Source organism: Rana temporaria, chromosome 7, assembly GCF_905171775.1.
Source record: "Rana temporaria chromosome 7, aRanTem1.1, whole genome shotgun sequence".
Lineage (NCBI taxonomy): Eukaryota > Metazoa > Chordata > Amphibia > Anura > Ranidae > Rana > Rana temporaria.
The window spans coordinates 51,704,103-51,729,473 of NC_053495.1; the positions used below are offsets into that span (position 1 = coordinate 51,704,103).

General features: G+C 42.0%; 1 protein-coding gene across 1 annotated transcript in view; it reads right to left on the bottom strand.

Annotated features, from left to right (window-relative positions):
* The window catches only part of ACAD9 (acyl-CoA dehydrogenase family member 9), a 101,793-nt gene that overhangs the window by 38,890 nt on the left and 37,532 nt on the right, over positions 1–25,371 (bottom strand). The window contains exons 4-7 of the mRNA XM_040359357.1: positions 21,519–21,625; positions 20,051–20,151; positions 15,363–15,441; positions 14,278–14,452 (exon numbers count right to left, since the gene is read on the bottom strand). Coding sequence (XP_040215291.1) covers positions 14,278–14,452; positions 15,363–15,441; positions 20,051–20,151; positions 21,519–21,625 — 462 coding nt within the window. The remainder of the gene's footprint in view (positions 1–14,277; positions 14,453–15,362; positions 15,442–20,050; positions 20,152–21,518; positions 21,626–25,371) is intronic.

Consider the following 25,371-nt stretch of genomic DNA (forward strand, 5'->3'; position numbering starts at 1 on the left):
GAATGGATCTGGAAAGCTCCAAACTCTTTGATCCCTACTGGAACCAATTTGAGCATGACCATGTTTGTGCAGAGAGCTGCACACCTGTGGCCATCACTTTAAGACACTGGTGAAAAAAACTGAACATTTAAATCAAATATATAGTGCAATCCTCACACAAAGTGACAAAACACTGACAAACAGACTGCTGCACCTCTAGAAAACCGGACTACTGCACTTCCTGTATGGGAGAAGTATTTTTTTTCCCCAATGCCTATTTACCTATAGGTGCAGCATAACCCATTATTTAAAGGGGTTGTAAAGGAAAAAAAAAATTCATAATAAGCATCCTTTACCTGCAGACATTCCTCTTTTCACTTCCTCATTGTTCGTTTTTGCTCAGAAGTTGCTCTATTTCTTCTCTGTTCTGTTCTCTTCCTGCTTGTCTGATTGTTACTCACCACCGTGATGGGAGGCTTTACTGCGGTGGTGAGTAATGTGCTCACCCCCTCCTGGGAACTACATCTGTGTGGCAGGACGCTCTCTACGTGTTAGAGACTTCAAGGAGGTGTGAATTGCTGGGCGTGCCGCAATTCATACTGGGAAATTTAGTTCTTACATGAACAAACGATGCAAACCAGGAAGTGAATGAGAGAACAGAAACTAGAATGCCGGAGGTGATATAGATGAAGGAATTTAAAGCGGTAGTTCACCCCCCCCGACACGATTTTACCATCGAGACAGGCATTGTAGCGCGAGCTACAGTATGCCTGTCCCGATTTTTTTAACCCCGGACTCACCTTGTAATCGGAGATCGTATTTTTCGGCTCCCGCGGGGAATGGGCGTGCCTATGGAGAGGGAGGATGATTGACGGCCGGCCCTGGCACGTCACTCTCCCCGAAGACAGCCGGAGTAGGTCTCGGCTCTTCACGGCGCCTGCGCACAGGCTATGCGCACGCGTCGTGAAGACCAAGCCTATTTCGGCTATTTCCGGAGAAGCGTGACGCGCCAGAGCCGGCCGTCAATCATCCTCCGTCTCCATAGGCACGCCCATTCCCCGGTATCTTCGATCTACGCGTACAAGGTGAGTACGGGGGTAAAAAATTCGGGACAGGCATACTGTAGCTCGCGCTACAATGCCTGATTTTATGGTAAAAGAAAAAAAAAAATTTTTTTTCGTCGATAGGGTGAACCCTGGCTTTAATAGGTATTTACTTGTTTTTTAACAGAATCATTACACTATTCTGTCTGTCTACCTTGCAGACATTAATTTTAGGCAAATTTTTTTTTCCTTTAGTGACCCTTTAAGGATCAATATGGTCCCTCTGTGTCCTGTAATGTACGTTAAAGAAAAACAGATTATATAAAAAACATTGTGATGTTGTGCATTTATGTATCATTTCATTGGATTTATTTTTAACAAAAGACATAAAACGAATGCAAGCCACTATCTTCTAACATACACATGTCACACCGGGCTCATTTAGCCAAGTGCTTCTTTACAAAATTATATCCAGCTGATTTGGACTATTTTACATAATGATGTAGTGCCAGCAGAAATTACAGCATTAACGGAAACACATTACACAAAACCGTGAAGTGTTCAAATTAGAGCAATTAAACTGTTTCAGCTTCTAAATGTGTAAATAGACTACGAGCCGTTGTCCCGGAGCCAGTGATTTATAGCGTGGGTCAGCGTTGAAAGAGGACTCCATTTCTACAGCAGCTTAGTGAGCACTTTTCAGATTAAATTGAAAAAAATATATAACAATACTACATCATAATAGGAAGAGATATGTGTTGTGCTACTGGCTTACCATTCATTACAACTAAAAACAGATTGGTTTTATGCAGCTGTAGAAATACACCTTGATCTGCTGGAAGCGTGATCCAATACGTTTTCAAGCATATCTATGCAAACTGCCTCACAAATGGTCCTCATTTATAAAAATATCTGTTCAGCCTTTACCAATCAGATCATTTTACAGATTGCACCAGCATTAATGAGCATAGGAATGAAAGTGTTACATTTTCCAGCTTGGAATATAAGCAAGGGAGCAGAAACAGGCCAATTAAAATAGAACTTGGCTTCGTACTATTCAATGAAAAAAAACACACCTTTAAAAAAAAAAAAAAAAAAATCACAAATGAGGGCCCTCAGCCCATGGCCTAAAAGTCACACAATTTTAAGAACTGTAAATGAGGTCACTTTTCATGAGCTGTAGGAAAGTGTCACGATTGTGAATTGTAGAGCAAAAAGCACTGCAGCATAAGTCTGGCAAGAGGCTGTGTCATTTGAGAAGCACTTTGGAATGCTGGAACGCTTTGTGTAATTTGAGCACTCATTGTTTTTATTTTATTATATTTAATGAACTTTTGGTTGAATTTTATGATTTTTTTGTGCATTTTTTATGAATTCTTTTGAACTTGCTTAAATTGTACATTTATATAAAGGTAGAACATATATGAAATGTTTTCATATTGTTTATAGCTCATGGTATACATAAAAGATGCACCAAAATTTCAGCGGCCGGAAATTGTGTTTTAGGTATTTTGCTAATAGAAAACGGTGCCGATACCACACAAGATATTGCCACGATTTTACTGTGCTTTTCATAGGTAATGTGACAAAAAAACAAAACAAAAAAAAAACATAAAAAATAAAACACGGGGTCGTTAAAAATATATATATATATATATATATATATATATATATATATATATATATATATATATATATATATATATATATATATATATATACACAGTATCTTTTCATTCGTTGCATTTCTAGTATGGTGTGTTAAACAGGTTTTCATATTGCCTTATCACTTGAGTGTTTTTTTTTTTTTTTTTTTGAGACAGCACATCTTTTTGGTTTTAGAATACTTATGAGATCCATTATTCAGGATTTATAGAAGAATTCTCTTGCCTTTGTGGTGAAGAGATGAGCTTGGGCGTGTTATTTGGATATACTGTGTATATATTTATTTTGTGGCTCCAACGAATCCCAGAGTGCTGCTCAGGACTAAGGATGAGCTTGGGCATGTTATTTGGATATACCGTATTTATCGGCGTATAACACGCACAGGCTTACCATTGCCATGAATGCAGCCTCACCACTGACACCAATGCAATGAATGCAGCCTCACATGTGCCATGAATGCAGCCTCACATGTGCCATGAATGCAGCCTGATCGATGCCCATCTGCAGCCTCGGAGGGCAGAGGGAGGGGGGCGGGACGAATGCCGACAGATTACAAACAGGAGAATCTCTTGTTTTCTCTGTGTCCGCTTTAATACAAAGTCCCACCTCCTATGATAGACAGAACAGTCGTCGAATGACATCCCTGGAGACGGGACTTCCAATACAGATGCTGCTGAGTAAACAGGAGATTCTCTTCATGTAATCTGACGCCGCTCGTCCTGCCTCCTCCCTGTCCCCTCCAAGGCAGCGCCGATAAATACGGTATATATCTTTTGTGGCCCTGGGGGCCACAAACCATATATATACACCCAAATCCCCAGGGGGGCCATATTAAATCAACAGGGGAGCCGCATTTGGCCCACGGGCCGGACTTTGGACATGCCTGCACTAGACGTTTGCACCCACTGTGTATTCTTTTGCAGTATATGGTTGGATTTCCCTGTCTGAGGAGGCCTGCACCACTGAAGCATTGTTCCAGAGGAAATATCGTACTGGTCTGGGGACTACCATTATGAGCGGTGGAGTGGTTGGTTGTTTTTTGCATAACCTAGTTATCCAGTCTGCTTTAAGGTTCTTTTCACACCAGCGCATTTGAGGTGTAGTGTGTTGTATGCACATTTTACATGCATTACCATTAAATTTTGTGTAACATGTGTCTAGTTGGAAACCGCAGCAAAAATATAGCAAGCAGAACTTCCACAACAAACCCATAATACACATAAACACACCAAAGGCTGGCCATACACGGTTCAAATCTCAGCCAGTTCAGCAGAAACCGGTTGAGATTAATGTAAAAAAAAACTTTTAAGGCTGCCACTATAATCGATTGATCAACTTGGGTAGAACCAGCCTGATATCGGCGGTTAAAGCCACTAGCAATAATCACTGTCTTCCCCCGGCAGGAATGGCTTCCGTTGCCCATCCCTATCTAGAGAAAACAGGGATGGGCAGGAGGGATTCCCACATCAGGCAAATTTATTTGCTCCGTGTATGGCCAGCCTAAATCTCAAGAAAGGGTATGTGCTTTTATTCACTAGTATTCTCTTCCTGTCCACAAGAGAAGTCTGATGTGTAAGTGATATCGCTGAGCTAATACAAGTGAAAGTAGGTTCCACCGATATTTCCAGCGAAGAAGCATGTATGTGGTTGAATGTCCAACACCCAAGGAGGTTGACCTGTCTTAATGACACTATAGTTGAGTAAGTATTTTTTCTTCAAATTTTTTCTGTAATCCTGACTTACTTTTGTTATATTTTCTTTCGATTATTTCTATTGATTTAAAAAAAAATAGGTCATACAGACAGAAGCCTATCCAATTTTTCCTCTACTTTAGTCAAGACAATATAAACACAATTGAAATGCTGATTGGAAATGGGTTGGAGTAGATTCTAAAAGACAGGGCCTGGGTCTGAATGTATCAAACAGTTGTATGAAAAGCATAAGCAAATTGCAACTTGTGATCAAGTCGGCCATCTGCCAAAAATAATGAGACAACATATTAAACTAAAGCAATCTTCTAGCTTGCACGGGGTAATGTAAAGAACAATCATTCCAAAATATAAAAAAAAAGGAGGAGGAGGAGGAAAGTGGTAAAGCCGAATGAACTTAAACACCCTCTCGTGTATCCCCCCCCCCCCCCCATCTCTTATCACCTGTATTGTAGGGTTCTTTAAAACGCATTCTCAGAGAGACCAGTGTAGTTATAATGTGATCCACTGTTTTGGTGACAGTTATCTTGGTCATTTTCAGCTGGCTGCCTCTTCCAGGTTCAGATAGCCAACTGCTGATGACCTGCCAGGCCCACCCCTCTGTCTTACTCACATCACATCTCCAAGGAACACATCATTCTAGCCGATACCAGAATCGCCGCATGGACAGTCCAAAAGAAAATAAAAAATATACAGAAAAAAAAAGTATATTGTAATTGTGAAGGGGAACAAATTGGGAGTTACATTCTGCTTTGAGTTGGGGTTGTACAGTATGTGGCCTATCCATGGATTCCAAATTCTCTCAAATCTCTATTGATGCACATTGTAAGGCTTGGCATTGCCCACGTCTTCACTAAATTTGATTGACAGCAGTGGAAGTCAATAGCACTCCCTGCTCTCTTCCCGTCCAGTGAGGAGGGAGAGAAAGCACAGCGCTGGACCGAGATCAAACTCAGGTAAGTATTTAAAGGGGGGAATCTGTAGATAAAAGAAGAATGCATAAAAAGTAAAAATCCTTTAGCCTTTAGACCCACTTTAAAAAGGTTGTAAAGGTGTACGTTTTTTCACCTTAATGCATTCTATGCATTAAGGTGATAAAACTTCCGACTATACCGCCCCCCCCCCCCCGTTATACTTACCTGACCCCTTGAAAGTCCAGCGCTCGGCCCCGACATCCTCTTCGCCGCTCAGCCTGGCCCTTGATTGGCTAGAGCAGATGGATTGAAAGCAGCGCAGCTGGCAATCACATCCATTGACGCGGCGCACCGATGGGCGGGGCCGAGTGATACCGTGAGCGGCTATGGCCTCTCGCTGTATCACGGGAGCGCGCCCGCAAGGACTCCACACAATGCGAGGGAGCTTGCATGACTGTGTGTAGTTCTTGCGGGGAGGACCAGAGACAGCCGCTGAGGGACCCCAGAAGACGTCGATCGCGGCCACTCTGTGCAAAACGAGCTGCGCAGTGGAGGCAAGTATAACATGTTTGTTATTTAAAAAAAAAAAAAAATTCTTTACAACCCCTTTAATCTATAGCTAAGCAATTTTATGTTTCACAGCAGTGATTATCAACCAGTAAAGTCTTCCAAGCCTTGGTAATTGATATTGGCAATGAGAAGCATGTAGAAGATGTGGGCCAGGGAATGCCTAGGATAGTCTTTATTTGGTTTGTTTAGGAGGGCCATTCTAACAATCTAGGAGAGAATTGATCATGGTGACAGAATTTACTTTGGGGCAAGTCCACCAAATATGGAACCTGATACCCATTTTCCCACACCTCAAACATGAGGGAGAAGTCTCAGGGTGTATTATGGCGAGTCTGGCGGGTACCAGATACCAACAAGAGGAGACTTTATAAATTAGCTTCTTTGAGGTTCATATTAAGTATTTATTTTTGTGTATGCTGGAGGTCCTTATGTTCCAGTCCTCGTCATTGTTCTCCGAGTCCAGTTCCTTCTCCCAAGCTAGTCTATGATAGCTTGGTATAGATATGATTGGCATAATGAATCCCCCCCCCCCCCAGACCATTGCCTGTATTGCCACTCTGCAGTCAGACAGCTGGGCAGGAGCCAATTCTTATTGAAAATAGTTTACACAAATTTTGCCTCGGTCTGCAAAATGGCTCCTCTCACAACATATACAGATACACATTGGGAGGGAGTCACAGCTGCTCCAGTTTTTGATAAATTCCCATCCTTGTATTTTTCTAAAACCTTTCCAGAGAAAGCATACAACTAGTCAATTCAAGAGAATCCATACCTCCTTATCTACATATTTGACACAGGTCAGCGAGTTAAAGTTTTGAAAACAAGATCAGGAACACAACCCAGGAAGCTACAGATTTTTAGAAGGAAAGAGGAGGAAATGCTACAAGTGAGGTTTTATGGCCCTATGCCCTAAACCTAAGAAACTATAAATCTTTCTGTTGAAAAATTGTATCACCAAGTTTACACAAGCAGAAATCAAATTGATGTCCAGTTTGTGCACCACAGCATATGACAGCTGGCCAAGCATGCACTAGGATGAAAGAAAATAAGCTCCTGCAATGGGAACAAAGGTTTTAGGTAGTGGGTGTCTTTTAGTACAAAGCAAAGACCTGAGCATGGGCAAGCTTGCAGAATGCAGAAGCCAGTCAGTCAAAAGTAGGAGTATGGTAACATGTTTATTCAAAATAATAGGCACCAGGACTCTACCATTTAAAAATTAAGCAAAAAAAAAACATAGCTAATAGCTGTTTATTTTTAAGCAACACCCCATGTTTAATTATCCTCAGAACCCCCTTCAACCAAATTCTAGTAATCTGGAGCTTATAACAACACAGGGAAGAAAACAGATGCTGTTCAGATTTTATCATTAAGCCAATACTGAATTTACAAAGCTTATTTTAACAACAATCTTAAAACAGAATACAAATAAAGGTCTAGTGCTTCCATTTTTAAAAGCATGGTTTTCTACACTGAGATAAAAGCTGCTTTTTGAATCATTGTGGAAACCTTTAGGGCCATTCCCAAAATCTGCAGACTGTGAAAAGCAGGAAATTCAATAAATCACAAAAGACAAAGTGACAAATTGATTTAATTAAAGCACAAAACTTACTGCTGAACAGGTTAAAAGTTTAATGCCGCGTACACACCATCACTTTATGTGATGAAAAAAAATGACGTTGCATGCTTCAATTTTATGTGTCGTTTTTCAAAAGTGCACTTTTTACTTCACAGAAATTGACCGTGTGTAGCAAAAAACTTTGTTTTCTAAGACGTTTTTTCATCCATGCATGCCCAGAAGCTACTTATGAAGCAAGCTTCAATGGTAAAACGTGGTGGAACGTAACCTCGCTTTGCAAGATCATTGTGAGAAAACGATGGTGTGTAGGCAACTTCGTCTTTGAAAATTGAAGTTTCAAAAACGTCATTTTTTACTTCACAGAAAGTGTCGTTTTTTTTCATCACATAAAGTGATGGTGTGTACGCGGCATAAGAGATTGTGAATTACAGAAATCTCTCACATTGCCAGCTCGTGAATCAGTATTTGCAACACAGTTATGGTTGGCACAATATGTATACTTTCTACAACTAGCTGTGGCCTCGCTATACCACTGGCAAGTCCATATTTTACACCACGGGCCCTTGAACTTTCTAAACAAAAGGACCAAGTGACTGTTCAGACTTTAGGGGAGCCTGACTGTCGCCAGTGGGAGTGAAAAATTCCATGGCTCCTGAGAAACAATCCCCCTAATTCAGTTAAGAGTGTGAGCAAAAAATGCCAACAGGTTGGTAGTCAGTGGTAGCAGAAAAAAACCTAGTGTGTGGGGTCAGTGAGAGCAGAAATAGAGTCCCATCTTTGGTATTAGTGGGAGGAATTGTGCCCCCTCGATGGTGTCAGGAGGAGGAATTGTGTCCTATTGTTTTGGTCAGTGGGAGGAATAGGGCCCCATTGTGGGGGTCAGTGGGAATAAAAGTCCTAAAGGCAAGGACAATGTCACAATTTGAGGATCACAGTTTTAGACTATAGCTTTGCTATAAACCAGTGGTTCTGACGAAACAATAGGCCATGAGGAATAATGGAAATATTTAAATATGCATTTATGTTTTAAAATGATAATACTGTATATAACAGTTTTTTGGAGTGTTAAAATGGTACCTCTGGCTAGAGCTGGGCGATTCCCCCCCCCCCCCCCAAAAAAAAATCAGCGATTAAAAAAAAAAAAAAAAAAAAAAACTAAATTTACGATTCGTATCGATCAAGTTTTTTTTTTTTTTTTTATGGACACCGCGTCGGTTCTGAGGAGCTGCAGGCTCTCTGCAACCCCTCTCCCTGCATCTCGCAGCTCAGTTCATCAAAAAGCAGTACAAACATAAACGGAGGGGTGGGTGTCGTGTCCGTCCATGAACTCAGAGAAAAGGATTTTACGGCGAGTACAAAAATCCTATTTTCTCTTCCGTTCATGGATGGACACAGCAGCAATCTTGACAAAGTGGGATGTCCCAAAGCAGTGTAAAAAAAAAAACGAGGAGTGGAAACAGCAATAAAACAAATTGCACCCCCAAAACAAAACAGAGCTCATCACTGAGGAGTTGCAACCTTCATTCATATCGCAACCTTAAACAGCTGCCTGCAAAACTTTGCGGCCGAAGCAAGCATCCGAAGATGCACACACATCAACGTTGTAAAATTTAGTGAACGCGCGAACAGACGACCAGGTCGCCTCCTTACACACTTGGGAGACAGACGCTTGATGTCGGAAAGCCCAAGAGGCACCCATTGCCCTGGTCGAATGAGCCAAAACAGGAAAGGGAGGCACCCGCCCCTTAATGGCATAAGCCTGAATCACGATCTGTCTGATCCACCTAGAGATGGTGGCTGACGAGACCGCCAGGCCCTTTTTAGGACCAGCCACCGAAACAAACAGTGAGTCTGACCTCCGGAACGGAGCAGTAGCAGACAAGTATACTCTCAGAGCTCGAACAACGTCCAAGTAATGCAACGCCGCCTCCTTAGGATGCGACGGACGAGGACACAAGGATTTAAGTACAATGTCCTCATTGAGATGAAAAGCCGAAACGACCTTAGGAAAAAAGGAAGGCTGCGGACGAAGCACCGCCTTATCCTTGTGGAAGACCAGATAGGGAGCCTTGATCGACAAAACTGCCAGCTCAGAAACCCGCCTAACTGATGTGACAGCCACCAAGTGTCAACAAGCGAATTTCCCTAATGTTTTCAAACGGTGGGTTCAGAAGCACCAAGAGGACCAGATTCAAGTCCCACAGAGGTAGCGGAGGTCGGACCGGAGGGGTCACATGCCGGACCCCTGTACAAACGTGCTCACCAGAGAGTGAGCCGCCAAGGGTCATTGAAAGAAGACAAAAGAAAATACGGAAACTGCGCTGTAAACAAACATGAAAATAAAAACTGTGGAAATGATCTTAAATATAAACAATATAAATACCACACTAAGTGCATAAGTGTAAATGTACCCATATGATTTTATATTAGCTAGTATAAAAGTCCAATTGCCAACAACTAAATGGCAGCAAAAAGAAAAAAGAAAGTCCTGATATGCTTCAAACAAAAATGATTCAACAATAACAGAAACGTGAAGAAAAGCCTATGATGGCACCAATATCACACGTGTCCCTTCACCAGAAGTACAAGCCTGCTTACCAGAACACAGGCTAAATAAGCCTGGAAGTCAAACACACTCTGGACTGGAATAGGTCGTTAGGAAGATGGACGCGGGAAATCCGAACAGATCCAAAATCGATCTCCTCAATTTTGACAGCTGGAGGGTGGATAGAAGTAATCCGAACGAGTGGAAACGATCACCTCACTCACAGCAGGTATCTCGTACAGTACCAAGGGAAGAAATACTGGCATAGCATAATATTGTATGCTAAGAGTTTAATGTAAAAATAATCTGATATACTTACAAAAGCATCTGAATAAAATCACGTATAAAAACAAACAGCCGGCCGGCAAGCAGACACCCGTCCTATGGGCGAAGACGTCAAAAAATATTTATTAAAAGGTTTAACATTTTAAAACCTTTTAATAAATATTTTTTACGGGTTACACTATGGAACCGTTTTCTTGTTCCACATGGGCCATCTATACATCTGCTGTGGTGGACGCTTGAGCGGAACACTTGTGGAAAATCCCTTCACAGAGACACAGAGACTGGCTGGGAAATAAGCCACAAAGCTTGTGTGTAATTTATTTAATTAAGGGATCATACAGTCCGGTAAGCGGCCATTGCCTGAAGGTGGAGGATTCTTTTACCCTTTTCACTCTTTCATGGGTGCTGTTTATATGCCACTGTGGACTTCTGTTTAAGGAATCTATTTCTTTGGGAGATCGCCTTCTTTTTGGAATCACTTCTTATTGGAGTTTCCTTTGTTGTGGACATTTTCAGTGTCTTTATAGGGTTTAGGGGCAATTAGCCCACTATTTCTTATCACTTACACATTTCAATGATTGTTTAGTGTACATAAAGTCACATTTAGTGGTGTGCGATTTCATATTGAAGCAGAGGGGACAGGAGTCGGTTTCCTCTGCTTATACATATTTCTAAATCTTTGTGCATATACACAATTTTATTCAGATTTTTTGCGCAGCTTTTTATTTATTCTGATATATTAGCCGATACAGACTCCATGGTGCCACCAACAGGTCTTTCGCCTCTGCCCATGGGTCTCTTGACCTGGCCACAAACCTCAATACCTTCCGATTGAGTTGAGAAGCCAGGAGATCTACGTTCGAAGTTCCAGGATATTGATCGGCAGGCGGGATTCCTCCGGAGTCCAGCGACCTTGGAGCGACTGAACACCCCAGACTCCCCCCCCAACCGGTAAGGCTGTTCGTCGTGATCACCATCCAGTGAAAAGGAAGGAACGACTTCACAGACAGAAGTGCCAGGTATGTCAGACACCAAACCAGGGAGGTCCTGATTAGGTGGCTCACCCTGATCTAATAATCCAGGAACGATGAGCACTTGTACCATCTGGACAGAATTTCCTTCTGCAACACTCGAGTGTGAGATTGAGCATACGGAACCACCTCGAAGTAGGCTACCATGAGACCCAGGACTCGCATGCAGAAGCAGAGTGACGATCATCTTTGGGATGTCAGCTGGCGCACCGCAGCCCAAAGGGTCTGCAACTTTTCCACAGGGAGAAAAACTCTTGCCTCTGAGGAATCCAGAACCAACCCCAGATATACTAGGCGTTTAGTCGGCCCCAATACGGACTTCTGAATGTTCAGTACCCAAAGTCTCGGATGGTCTGACAGGTTATAGATACGCTCTCCTCTAATTCTGAGCTTGAAGTGGCCCTCAGAAGATCGCGATGCCACGATTTCTCAGCAGGGCCAGAATCGGGGCAAGCACCTTGGTAAACACCCTCGGTGCCAATGCCAGGCCAAAAGGGAGAGCCACAAATTGATAGTGGTCCTCCTCGACCACAAAGCAAAGGAACCTCTGATGTCTGGTGCATATGGGAGCATGCAAGTATACGTCCTTGATGTCCAAGGATGCCAAAAAGTCCTCTGGATGGAGAGCAGCGACAACAGAGCGAACCGACTCCATCCGGAGTCTTTGTACCTTCACAAAGCAATTGAGGGCCTTGAGGTCCAGGATTGGACGAACCCCATCCTTCTTTGGTACTATGAACAGATTTGAGTAAAACCCCTGAAACCGTCCTGTACTGGGACAGGAATGATCACCCCGTGTGCCAGCAGATCCTGATCCGCCCCAAACAGGGCTACCAGACGAGTTGGATGAAGCTGGAGGTTGGACGGAAAAAATCTGTTCGGTGGGCAAGAGATAAACTATCTTGTACCCTGAGGAAATTACTTCGCAAACCCACTGGTCGGAGAACAGCGACGTCCACCAAGTCGCAAACTCACAAGACGGTCCCCCCAACCGAGAGATGGGCGGGACAGACCTTAATGCGGATGCAGATGTTTGTTGGGCTTGCGAAACCAGGGACGCTTCTGTCCCTCAGCAGGCGCTTTACTGGCCTGGGATCGTTTACCTGCCGCGCTGGGTGGACGAAAAAAAACACGCTTGTGCGCGGTTAACCACTTAAGAACCGGACCTTTAGGCAGCTAAAGGACCCGGCCAGGTTTTGCGATTCGGCACTGCGTCGTTTTAACAGACAATTGCACGGTTGTGCGACATGGCTCCCAAACAAAATTGGTGTCCTTTTTTTCCCACAAATAGAGCTTTCTTATGGTGGTATTTGATCACCTCTGCGGGTTTTATTTTTTGCGCTATAAAAAAAAAAAATAGAGCGACAATTTTGAAAAAAATGCAATATTTTTTACTTTTTGCTATAATAAATATCCCTCAAAAATATATAAAAACTTTTTTTTCCTCAGTTTAGGCCGATACGTATTCTAAGTTCTACCTATTGTTGGTATAAAAAAAAAAAAAAAAAATCGCAATAAGCGTTTATCGATTGGTTTGCGCAAAATTTATAGCGTTTACAAAATAGGGCAGGGATATGCAATTAGCGGACCTCCAGCTGTTGCAAAACTACAAGTCCCATCATGCTTCTGACTCTGGTGTCATGCTTGTGGCTGTCAGAGTCTTGCTATGCCTCATGGGAATTGTAGTTCTGCAACAGCTGGAGGTCCGCTAATTGCATATCCCCGAAATAGGGGATCGTTTTATTGCATTTTTATTATTTATTTATTTTTTTTACTACTAATGGCGGCGATCAGCAATTTCTTTTCGTGACTGCGACATTATAGCGGACACTTCGGACAATTTTGACAAATTTTTGGGACCATTGTCATTTTCACAGCAAAAAATGCATTTAAAATGCATGGTTTACTGTGAAAATGACAGTTGCAGTTTGGGAGTTAACCACAAGGGGGTGCTGAAGGGGTTATGTATGACCTAATATGCGTTTCTAACTGTAGGGGGGTGTGGCTGTAGGTGTGACGCCATCGATTGTGTATCCCTATAAAAGGGATCACACAATCGATGACAGAGCCAAAGTGAAGAATGGGGAAGCTGTGTTTACACACAGTTCTCCCCGTTCTTCAGCTCCGGGTCCCGGAGCTTCGGACCGGGTCGCGGGCGGGTGCCCGCGACCCACGGCTGGGCACTAGCAGAGGGCGTACCTGTACATGCATGTGCCCAGCCGTGCCATTCTGCCGATGTAAATGTGCAGGAGGTGGTCCTTAAGTAGTTAAAGAGGGCCCTTGCCTATGGTGTGGCTCCTTACCCTTTTTGGATTGTGGGAGCAGCGTGCTCTTACCTCCTGTGGCATCCTTAATAATGTCATCCAGAGTTGCTCCAAAAAGTCTGTCGCCCTTAAGGGGAAAATCCATCAGGGCCTTCTTGGAAGATTGGTCCGCAGACCAACACTTTAGCCAGATCAGATGGCATAACACCACCACATAGACTGAGGCTCTGGACAGCAAGGGAATCGTATCCCAAGCTGACTCGCAGATAAACTTAAGGCCCTGTACCAACTGGTCGGCCAGAGCCACCTCGTCCAAGGGAGCCTGTCTTTCCTTTAACCCATGGTGTAGCAATTTTGCCCATTCAGTGAGAGTCTGAGACACCAGGGCCCCAACCATAGTTGGCGGGATTGCCGAGCCCACCACCGTGTATAGGTAGTGGATGACCTCAGCCTTCTTGTCCACAGGGTCCTTGAAAGCAGGAGCCCCTTCCCCGGAATCGTGTTTACCTTATTTAATCTGGATATGTGTAGCAAGACTAAAAGAAAAGCAGGATGCAAAAGCAGCAGAGTTTGATGTGTTAGCAACTAAAGCTATATATGGCAATGCTGGTAAACACAATAAATAACCAAGAATGAGCCCTTTGAATCGTCAACATAAGCAACGGAACATAGTGAGGAGAAAGAAAAGATCCTTACTGTTTGATCCTCGAATTCCCAGCTTATCCTCGGGTTTCCCATGAGTAACGCCACCAAAAGCTCGCTCCACTATGAAGGCAGTTATCTTGTCCTTCGTAACACCATCTTTATCAACAACATCAGTCCTTGCAAACACTGTGAATATTTCTGCCAGACCTCCATTGGATATCCAGATCTAGGAAGTGAAGTTAGCACGTGATGCAATATATATATATGATGTCTGATATGAGATTACTTATGTATTTTGCAATGCCTCCAGTGGGTTCCACTGTCTGACAGCTATAGTGACTGCAGTGAGGAAATTCCCCACATAACCATGCTTATGACTAAGGATGGGCTCAGGCATGTTTGCAACTCCACGTGCAGTGTCAGGAAGAAATCACAGATAGTGAGACATTTCCTTATCTGTGCAGCCGCTTGGTGGGCATGTGGAGTTGCGACCACACCTGAGCCCATTCTTACTTATGACCCACAGCTAAATTGCTCAGTTTCAATACAAATGATGTATTTTAACAACTCCGGTTACATTATTTATCTATTTCTATTGAAAATCCAGCGGGGGCCATACATCAACCCTGCTTACCAAAGTAAGTGCTGCAGTCAGGTCAAAGGAAAAACTTCCTGATTGGGGTTTCTAAATGTTATGTTAAAAAGCCAACAGGCACATTTCAGGGGAAAAAAAAAAGCTATATTTCTAAGCTATTTAGATGAAACACTTTGATAACTGTCTAGTTGGATATTGATATTTAAAATGTCTTCCATGTCTTGTAAGTAAAACAAAAGTACCATGAGCAACCTTAAGTTCTTTACCAGTTCTCATGTGCATAACACTTGTATATCTTCACCTAGTTACTGTGACATTCTTCTATGTGTTTCTGTCACCTTACACAATTCAAAAACCTACAGTAGTAATAGGTTAATGTTTCCCTAAATAACAGAGCCTTTACAGTATGTGTTTGTTTAAATATATCAGAGAGGCTGCAGACTTCATTTAGGCAGAACTTCTGTGAATAGCTTTAGGTACTCTGTAAAGATCTGTGGAATACACTGGTGCTATATAATAATGAATAATAACAATAATATACCTTTGAACCGTTCAGAATATAGTGCTTTCCATCAGCACTCAAGGTGGCTTTAGATTTGATTGAAGCAGCATCACTACCACTAGAATGGGGGAAAAAAAATAAGACTCTTCATAAAAGCATCACTTCACCATGTACATTCCATTAAAGTAGGCTTTGGCCATCTGGATCTACAGCTGTAATACCTCAGCTGTAAATTATGCAGCATTAGACAGGTCTGGCTAAGTGCATGGGTGATCAACTCTACAATCCATTTTTTTCTTACTCTTTAGTTTCCATACATTCATTGAGTCAATTTCAACCTGGAAATACAACCTATATGCAAGTAGGGCACAGCAATCGTTTTCCCCACCACAATTTTCTATTTTTATTTTTAAGTGACATATAAAAGCAACAACTTACATAAAATATACCACCTATAAAACAAAACAATAGATTCAATAAGAGCGACACTGTAATTAGCAGAGACTCCACATAAAGGCTCCAAACCACAAATACACATTAAGGGACATTTTAGCACAAGTAAAACAGATCAATGTAGCATATACAATCTTAAACTGTAAACATGTGCCAATATTTTAAAGAGCTTCTTTGTATACATTTTATTACATTTGCACTAAGGATCAGCCACGGCCACTCATTACATACACAGGCCATGCGTCCTGCTTTGTAGTGTGACAATGTTTGTGCTTTAGTGCTTCTTTTCACAATTCAAGTCTAGGAGTCAGTTCCCTCATTTAAAAAAAAAACAAAATGTACTTTTTGCGTGGCTGATACCTCAATAATCGTTAAGACAAGTTAGGAGAAAGAATGAGAAAAGTGACAGCACTAAGCCAGTGACAGCTTCTTCTAGGTTTTATTACAATAACATATTTATAACATAAAGCCATTCATAAAAATTACTTTAAAGCGGTGGTTCACCCTCCTTAACAACAGTATAGCATTAAATTCGGCATAGTAGCGCGAGCTACAGTATGCCTGTCTGTATTTTTATATCCCTGTACTCACAGTGCTATTGTACATTGAATATTCCGTCTGCCACGGGGAATGGGCGTTCCTATGGAGAGGGAGGATAATTGACGGCCGGCTCTGGCACGTCACGCTCCCTGAAGACAGCCGGATTAGGTCTCGGCTCTTCACGGCGCCTGCGCACAGGCTATGCGCTGACGCCGTGAAGAGCCAAGCCTATTTCGGCTATTTCCGGAGAAGCGTGACGTGCCAGGGCCGGCCGTCAATCACCTTCTCTCTCCATAGGAACGCCCATTCCCCGGAATCTTCAATGTACAATAGCACAGTGAGTACGGGGATAAAAAAAATACAGATAGGCATACTGTAGCTCGCGCTACTATGCCGAATTTAATGCTAGAGGGAAAAAAAATTTTTTTTTTTTTTTATATAGGGTGAACCCCCGCTTTAACTACTTAAGGAGATTTGGTGTTTACAAGTTAAAATCAGGGTTTTTTGCTAGAAAATTACTTAGAAAAAAAATACATAATGTTTGGCGGTTCTAACATCCTAGAGAATAAAATGGCGGTCACTGCAATACTTTCTGTCACACCATATTTGCACAGTTGTCTTACAAGCGCATTTTTTGGGGAAAAAATACACTAAAGTTAGCCCAATTTTTTTTATATTGTAAAATATGATGTTACGCTAAGTAAATTAATACCCAACATGTCACGCTTTAAAATTGTCGCCATTCCACGAGCAGGCGCAAACTTTTACCCTTAAAAATCTCCATAGGCGGCGTTTAAAATATTCTACAGGTTGCATGTTTTGAGTTACAGAGAAGGTCTGAGGCTAGAATTATTGCTCTCGCTCTCGGTGATACCTCACATGTGTGTTTTGTACATCATTTTCATATGCAGAAGCTATTCATGTATGCGTTCGCTTCTGCGCGCAAGCTCGTCCAGATGGGGTGCATTAAAGGAAACGTTTTTTCATATTTATTTTACGTTTCATTTTTTATTTTAACACTGTCTTTAAAAAAAAAAAAAAATGGATCACTTTTATTCCTACTACAAGGAATGTGAACATCCCTTGTAATAAAGAAAAAAGCATGACAGAACCTCTTAACCACTTCAGCCCTGGAATGACCAGGCCATTATTTGCGATACAGCACTGCGTCGCTTCAAGACCCCTTTCACACTGGAGGCGTTTTTAGCCACTTTAGCGTTTAAAAATAGCGCCTGAAAAAAGCCTCAGCTGCAATCCCAGTGTGAAAGCCTGAGTGCTTTCACATTGCGGCGCTGCGCTGGCAGGGCATCAGGAAAAGTCCTGCAAGCAGCTTCTTAGCTTTAAAAGCAGTTTATACACTGCTCCTAAAGCGCCCCTGCCCATTGAAATCAATGGGCAGTGCTGCTGAACCGCCGGCAAAGCGCCGCCACAGCGGCACTTTTAACCCCTTTTTCTGCCGTTAGCAGGGGTTAAAAGCAGACCCACTAGTCGCCGAAAAGCACTGCAAAAACAACGGTAAAGCGCCGCTAAAAATAGCATTGTTTTACCGCCGACGCGCGGGCTCTTTCAGTGTGAATGCAGTCTGACAATTGCGCGGTCGTACAATGTTGTACCCAAACAAAATTTACATCATTTTTTTTCCCCCACAGAGCTTTCTTTTGGTGGTATTTGATCACCTGCGGTTTTTATTTTTTGCACTATAAACAAAAGAGCGACAATCTTGGAAAAAAAACACAATGGGGTTGATTTACTAAAAGAAAATCCACTTTGCACTACAAGTGCTCTTGGAAGTGCAGTCGCTGTAAATCTGAGGGGTAGATCTGAAATGAGGGGGAAGCTCTGCTGATTTTATCATCCAATCATGTACAAGCAAAAATGCTGTCTTATTTTCCTTGCATGTCCCCCTTGGATCTACAGCGACTGCACTTCCAAGTGCACTTACAGTGCAAAGTGGAGTTGCCTTTAGTAAATAAACTCCAATATCTTTTACTTTTTCCTATAGTAAATATCCCAATAATTTTTTTTAAAGAACAATTTTTCCCCTCATTTTAGGCCAATATGTATTCTTCTACATATTTTTGGTAAAAAAAATAAAAAAAAAATCACATAAAAGTTTATATTGGTTTGTGCAAAGGTTATAGCATCTACAAACTATGGGAAAGATTTATGGCATTTATATAGCATTTTCATTTATTTATTACTAGTAATGGCAGCAATCTGCAATTTTTTGCAGTATTTCGGCGGACAGGTCGGACATTGACATTTACAGAGCGATCAGTGCTATAAATATGCACTGATTACTATGTAAATGTCACTAGCAGGGAAAGACAATCAATGGGTTAACTGTGTTCCCTGTGTGTTCTAACTGTGGGGGGATGGGACAAACTAGGAGAGATGACAGATCGCGGTTTCTACTTTGTAGAAACACACAATCTGTCTCCTCTCCTCTGACAGCACAAAGACTTATGTGTTTAGACACACACACACACACACACACACAAACACACAAACCCCTGCTCTGCCGCTTGAGCATGCGACTGCACGTGCCCAGCGGTGAACGCGCCTGCTGGCCACACGCATCGTGTTCTCCGATGTGCGCAATCTGGTGGCTCTCCTGGGCAAAGCCATATATGTATGGGATTTTTCCCAGGAGAGCCATTCTACAGCAGTATATCTGCGTGATCCAGCCAACTACGGGATCTGGGGTCAAAAAGATCTCAGATCTCATATTTACACAAAAAAAAATGTTTTGGAAAAAAAAATGTCCCTTTAAGAGCTATGGGCAGAAGTGACGTTTTGACGCCGCTTCCGCCCTGCAATAGTATGGAGCCAAGCCAGGGCCATCTTCCCCTCACTCGGCTCCATACCACAGACCGAGAAGGATCCGATCGACTCCACTGGTGGCTCCGGTAAGCGGTGGAGGGCACCAAAGCACAGTGGAGGGCCCTCTCCCACCACCGATAAAAGTGATCTTGTGGCAAATCTGCTGCAGGGACCACTTTTATCAGAAAGCCAACCGCCTGCTGAAGAAGAGGATACCAGGGTTTTGGCAGCTAACTGCTGCCATAACAACGATATTCCTCTTCAAACAGCTGCCGTGAAACGACGGTGGGTGGTCGGCAAGTGGTTAAAGGAGTTCTACGGTCGGAACATATACTTTCCATTTTATAACTTTAGCATTGTAATAGCAATACAAACAATAGTTATTTTTGACAATCCAATATAAACGTACTTGTAAAATCTAATTTCATGTTGTGAGTGCTGCCTGTCGGCTGGCCATCTCTTTCCACAACATCCTGAATTCCCTGCACACTTTGCAGCTGCTCCCCTGCGGTATAATTTCAGTTTCTAAGGACTACATAACCCATGGTATCTTGCTACCTGCAAGGTGAGACTCTTGTAGGTACTCCGCCTCCTGAAACTTCTCCTGCTGTACAGTACATGTTTGATGTGCTATGACATGTGCATATGTTAAATAAATATGATTGATTAATTTTCCAATATTTTTCACATGCCTCATCTTAAGTCCTAAATACCCTTCTTTTCTATTGAATTGGCGATCCAAATGTAATCACATCAAGGGTCCAAAAACCCCTATAACAGCCCAAATGAGAATTGCAGTTTGCCCCAGTCCACTTAACACAAAGTAATCTATTGTATGTCAAGTTGCTTTTGAAAACAAACACATTATACCATATTCCCTCCATTTTATATTGGTAGTTAATCTACTTCACCTTCCAGGCTCTGTAAGGCAAAAAGCTGCAATGTGTTCCCCGGATGCCAGCTTAGGCAGGTACTTTGCTTTCTGCTCATCATTGCCAGCAATCAATATTCCCTGAAAAATAAAAACCAAAATAATAAAAGGTCTACAAAGTTTCCCAATATTAAAGTCTGGTTTATGCAGCATAACACCAGGTGCCCATGCTATGAAGAAATACAATCCAAAGGACAATTAATGTGATATTACAAAGTTTGTAAGGGCGGTATAACTGGCAGGTTTTTATTTTTGTCTGTGTCTCAATGTGGAGATTTTCATTCACTTTCTGTCCCAAAGCCAAAACAGAAAGTAAATCCCTGGTTGTCACAAGAACTAGTGTCTCCATTAGAAGATTTTTCATCTATTCCTGTTCTGAAGGGACTAGAGTTGTGCATCAATAGCCTGTAGGCTAGGATGACAATGCATTACTCCTTTGCTTCTTCCTCCTCCTCCCTTCAAACTAACAGACTGATTCATGACTGGACTGTCCACGGTTGACTCGTTCCTGTGAAGATCAAAATTTCAGGGAAGCCAGCACTGAGAGCAGAAGCGAGCAACACTGAAAGTTGTAAACGGCAAATGTGGGGTAAGAATTTTAATAAACAGCTAACTGGGGATTTTTGTTGGTTTTGTTTTTCCTTTCTTTTTGTGCTTAATATAGCAAGCTAAAAAAATGCAGTGAGTTTACTACTACTTTAACTTTGTTAAAAATGATCATTGTAAACAGAGCAGAAAGTACTCACAAGGCTTAAGATCCATCCCTATTGATCACATCTATCGGTCGTGTCAACATTTGTCGACTATTCTACAATGAACTATCCGATAGGAGAGCTGGACTTTCCCAAATCATCTAAAGTGCTTCCCCCAAAATAAAGGCTCATTCATTGAAAACGGTCATATCACAATCTGACCAATATAACTAGCTTACTTGGCAGTAAGTAGCTCTTTTATGGCCCCTGACTGGAGGCTTTTTTTTTTTTTAATAGTGTCTTTTAATTTAACATTTACTCACAAAAAGGCAGCTAGAATTTGGGCACACAGACAGCGAACTACAAATGTATTTTGTTGGAATTTTACTCATCTGCTCCTATACCTTAACATAAAAAATGGCCACAAAAAAAAAAGAAAGAAACATGCGATTGTATGGAGCCTGCACATCACAGAAATAAGTGATAAGAGGCTGCAGTCCCCTCCAATTAGATGCAGCTGCTGTTTGGATATTGCACTGTCCAATGAGGTGAACTCTTCCACTCACTATGGGAACAAGAGGTACAGTGGGATTTTCATCAATATTGGAAAGAAAACACAGCTGCTGGTGGATTTCTGAGCTCCTATCATTCATCAAAATAATCAAAGTCTGCCCATGTGACTGCCACAAGTTTTCTGCTCTAGTATCTATAGATGTCACAGTGGAGTTGGGAATTCCACGATACAGAAATCTGTACCTTCAGTCCTATAGCCTGGTGAGCAGCCAGAGTCACAGCAATTGCACCGTCCAGTGAGGTGATCTCTCCCAGTCGGGCATACATAGTGTTGGATAACCCAAGTCCTCCTGCAAGAAAACATTTTAAACGTGTCATTATTACTAAGAATCACATGCAATACACAACAACACATGCAGCATAAAATTGCAACCAACAGCAACAACGACACAAAAAATGATTAGTCACGTCTGTTTCGAACATATTGAGGGCAATTTATAAAAAACAGTGCACTCCAAATTTGGCGCAGCTGTACATGGTAGGCAATCAGCTTCTAACTATAGCTTGTTGTCTGTGATTTGTTCTTATGGTTTTGGGGATGCAATGGTCTAGCACAAGTATACTTTTATTAGAATGGAAAATATGATTAAAATGTGCTTTGCGATTGTTCATGCTGCTAAATGAGAATTCTTGGGGTTAGATGTTGACACATGCTGATCAAATGCAACCTCTAAAAAATGGCTCAATAAAGCTTTGAAAAAAAAAAAAAAAAAAAGAAAAGGCAACATCAACTTGTTTTTTTAACTTTGACAATAAAACCTTGAAGGCGATTGGTTTCTATGCAGAGCTCCACCATATTTTGCATACTCCAGTTTTAGTAAATCTCCCCCATTAGGCTTTGTTCATTAAGTTAATTCATGCACGTTAAAGGTGTATAGCGTTTTCAACACCATTTCATTATTATGGTCAGAACTAAAAATGTAATTTCTAAAAATATTTAGCTAAATATGAAATGCAGCTTATTAATATTAACCGTATCCATTCAGTAGGTAGACTTGTAGTGTTCTTTTCACATACAGCATGAAGCTTTATGGTGCAGAATTTATCATCATATATACGATATCCGTGAAAGGATTATTATGTACTCCCATATACTCCAATGTTGGATTGAAGCATAATTATGACTCTTCCTTTATTTGTTTTGCGGCACTAGATAGAGTATATGAAGATCCAAGGGGGTCGCGATTATGACAAGGGAAACCTCTAGTAAGAGGCTAGGTGGATTTATAACCTAAAAGCCTCTTCCCACCACAGGCTCAATTAAAAATTCTCAGCTGCAAACCATTCTTGTAACTTTTTGGTACTATTTTGAAGATCATATTTCTCTGAAGGCACTTTTGTCTTAAAGCAGAACTAAACCCATTAATTTAACAGTTTAAAAAAAAAAAAAAGTATCGGTCACATTTGTTTATGCGGTCAACAAAACTGTCAAACCATTAAATTACTGGTGTCATAACTGATCACATTGGCAGCATCATGGCAGTTGCAGATCATATATGGGGCCAAGATGGCAGCTTCTGCTTTAAGTCTGGGGTTGGATAATTAGCTTAACAATAGCTATTTATGGTAATGACCTATGTTTCCTAATTAGCAGTCTGTTGGTATGAATCTTTTTTCCCATAGTTTGCAATATTTATTTTTGCATTTAATTATGTTCTATTTTATTGTTTGGTTTATGTGGTATGTATTCTGTCTCCACTGCTTGTCAATACCCTGGGGTTACACTGGGTGGGGATGTTTTGGGGTGGTCTCCTCTCCTTTGTGGCATGCACTTGAGCGCTACTCTCAAGCCGCAATCTTTCTGACCTGTACATGCGGATTGGGTCGATCTTCCAGTGTTCCAGCATGGCGGAGCAATGCACCTAATGCACATGAGTGGCGTCCTTATGGTGGATTATGACGTCCTTGGCCAGTGAGGACATATGAAAATAGAGCCAATTTGAACCTGGCGCATTGAGTGGACATGTGAAGAGGGAAGATAGTTAGCACAACTCTAAGATACCACTAAGGGATATACTCTGCATTGTGGGTCATTGATGGGCGTAACTAGTGATTAACAGACTGTTTATGGTTCTCCCTGGGGGCAAATTAGGATGGTGAATTTTTATATTTGGCGCACATTTATCTGTGTAAAATTGCTTACTTCCATCTATGTTATCCTTAGAGGCACCTATATGCATGACTTCATCTTAAAGGCACGGATGCAGCTCTTCCCCAGCCCTGATCCGATCTACGCTAATCTGATTACGTTTATCCATATAAAAAAAAACACTCCACTAGTCTCAGCATTTTCTGGGACGCGCTGAAAGCTTACCTGAGGCGTCAATTTATTAAATTTATAAATTCCATTAAGACTGGGACCAGGGCTTGGGAACGGTCTGTTCTTTAGGAGGTTGAGAGGGCTGAGTCTGCTTTTGTGGACTCCCCTTCTGAATATACTGAGAGGGCATGGCATGAAGCCCAACACATCGCTAAACATTTGGTTCTGACTAAAGCGGAAAACAAAAGGTTCTTTCTCCAACAGAAATATTTAGAGGAAGGAGAGGGTACGGGTCATATGCTTGCAATGATGGTGAGGTCACAGAGGGGATCATCCCATGTGGAGGGGATTTTCAATTCCTCGGGGGTCCTGCTCTCCTCTCATGCAGAGATATTGTCTACTTTTAGGGATTTCTATGCTGATGTGTATTCCCTCTAAGGTCTCGCCCACTATAGTGAAAATTAACTCCTTCCTAGGTCAGTGCCGAATCCCGCAACTTCCAGCCTCGGATGTGGAACAATTAAATGCCTCTCTCACGGTTGATGAGATGCTGGAGGCCTTGGCGCTTGCTCCGGGCTCGGATGGCTTGCCGGCGGAGGTGTACAAGCGCTACTCTGACACATTACTACCGAATCTAAAAGAGGTATTTATGGATGCATTGGAAAAGGGTAGTTTACCCCCATCTATGAATGAGGCAATAATTGTTCTGTTATTAAAACCCGGTAAGGAGGCTCTTACCACGGATTGCTATAGGCCAATTTCATTATTGACAACAGACGTGAAATTACTGGTAAGGGTGCTAGCTACCAGATTAGCTAAAGTCATACACAAACTAGTCCACAAAGATCAGTCGGGGTTCATCCCCTCTCGATCCACTGCCCTTAATATTAGACGCCTCTTCCTTAACCTTCAGATACCTGTCGATAACCCGGGCCAGAGAGCGATTCTCTCCTTAAACGCGGCCAAGGCCTTTGACATGTGTCGAATGGCCTTATTTGTGGGAAGTACTGAGACGCTTTGGACTGGGAGACCATTTTATTAAATGGATACGGTTGCTTTATGCAGCTTCCATGGCTAGGATCCGCGTCAATGGGGACCTTGCGGACTCTTTTCCTCTTTTTAGGGGCACGACACAGGGGTGTCCTTTGTCACCCCTGTTGTTTGCGTTGGCCCTTGAACCGCTGGCGGCTACTATAAGAGCGTCTGCATCTATTGTGGGATTTAAAAGGGGTTTGAGCACAGAGAAGTTCTCCCTTTTACGCGGATGACACACTGTTGTATTTGGGGGATATGGATACTTTCCTAACAAAGGCTATGGTGATTCAATACTTTGGCTCCTTGTCAGGATTCTCCATCAACTGGAGTAAATCTGTACTTTTACCTGTGAATGATCCAATGATTTTGTTGCCGATTGCTGCAGAGTCCCTCAGGGTAGTTTCCTCATTTAAGTATCTGGGGGTGCAGGTCTCAGCCAATACAATGACTTACCTTGAAAAAAACCTCTTACCCCTTTTCAAAAGACTTCAAATGAGGTGTAACACTTGGTGCAAACTCTCATTATCAGTCATAGGAAGGATAAACCTTATTAAAATGGTTTGGTGCTCTCAATTGTTGTATATCATGCATAATTCCCCGTAGATGGTTCACCTGTATTGATACTCTGTTAAGATCTTTAATTTTGAAAAAGAGAGCTGCTAGGATTAGTCTTTCTACTCTGCAGTATGGTAAAGATCAGGGAGGAGCCACAGTTCCCGTCACTAAGCTTTACTTTTATGC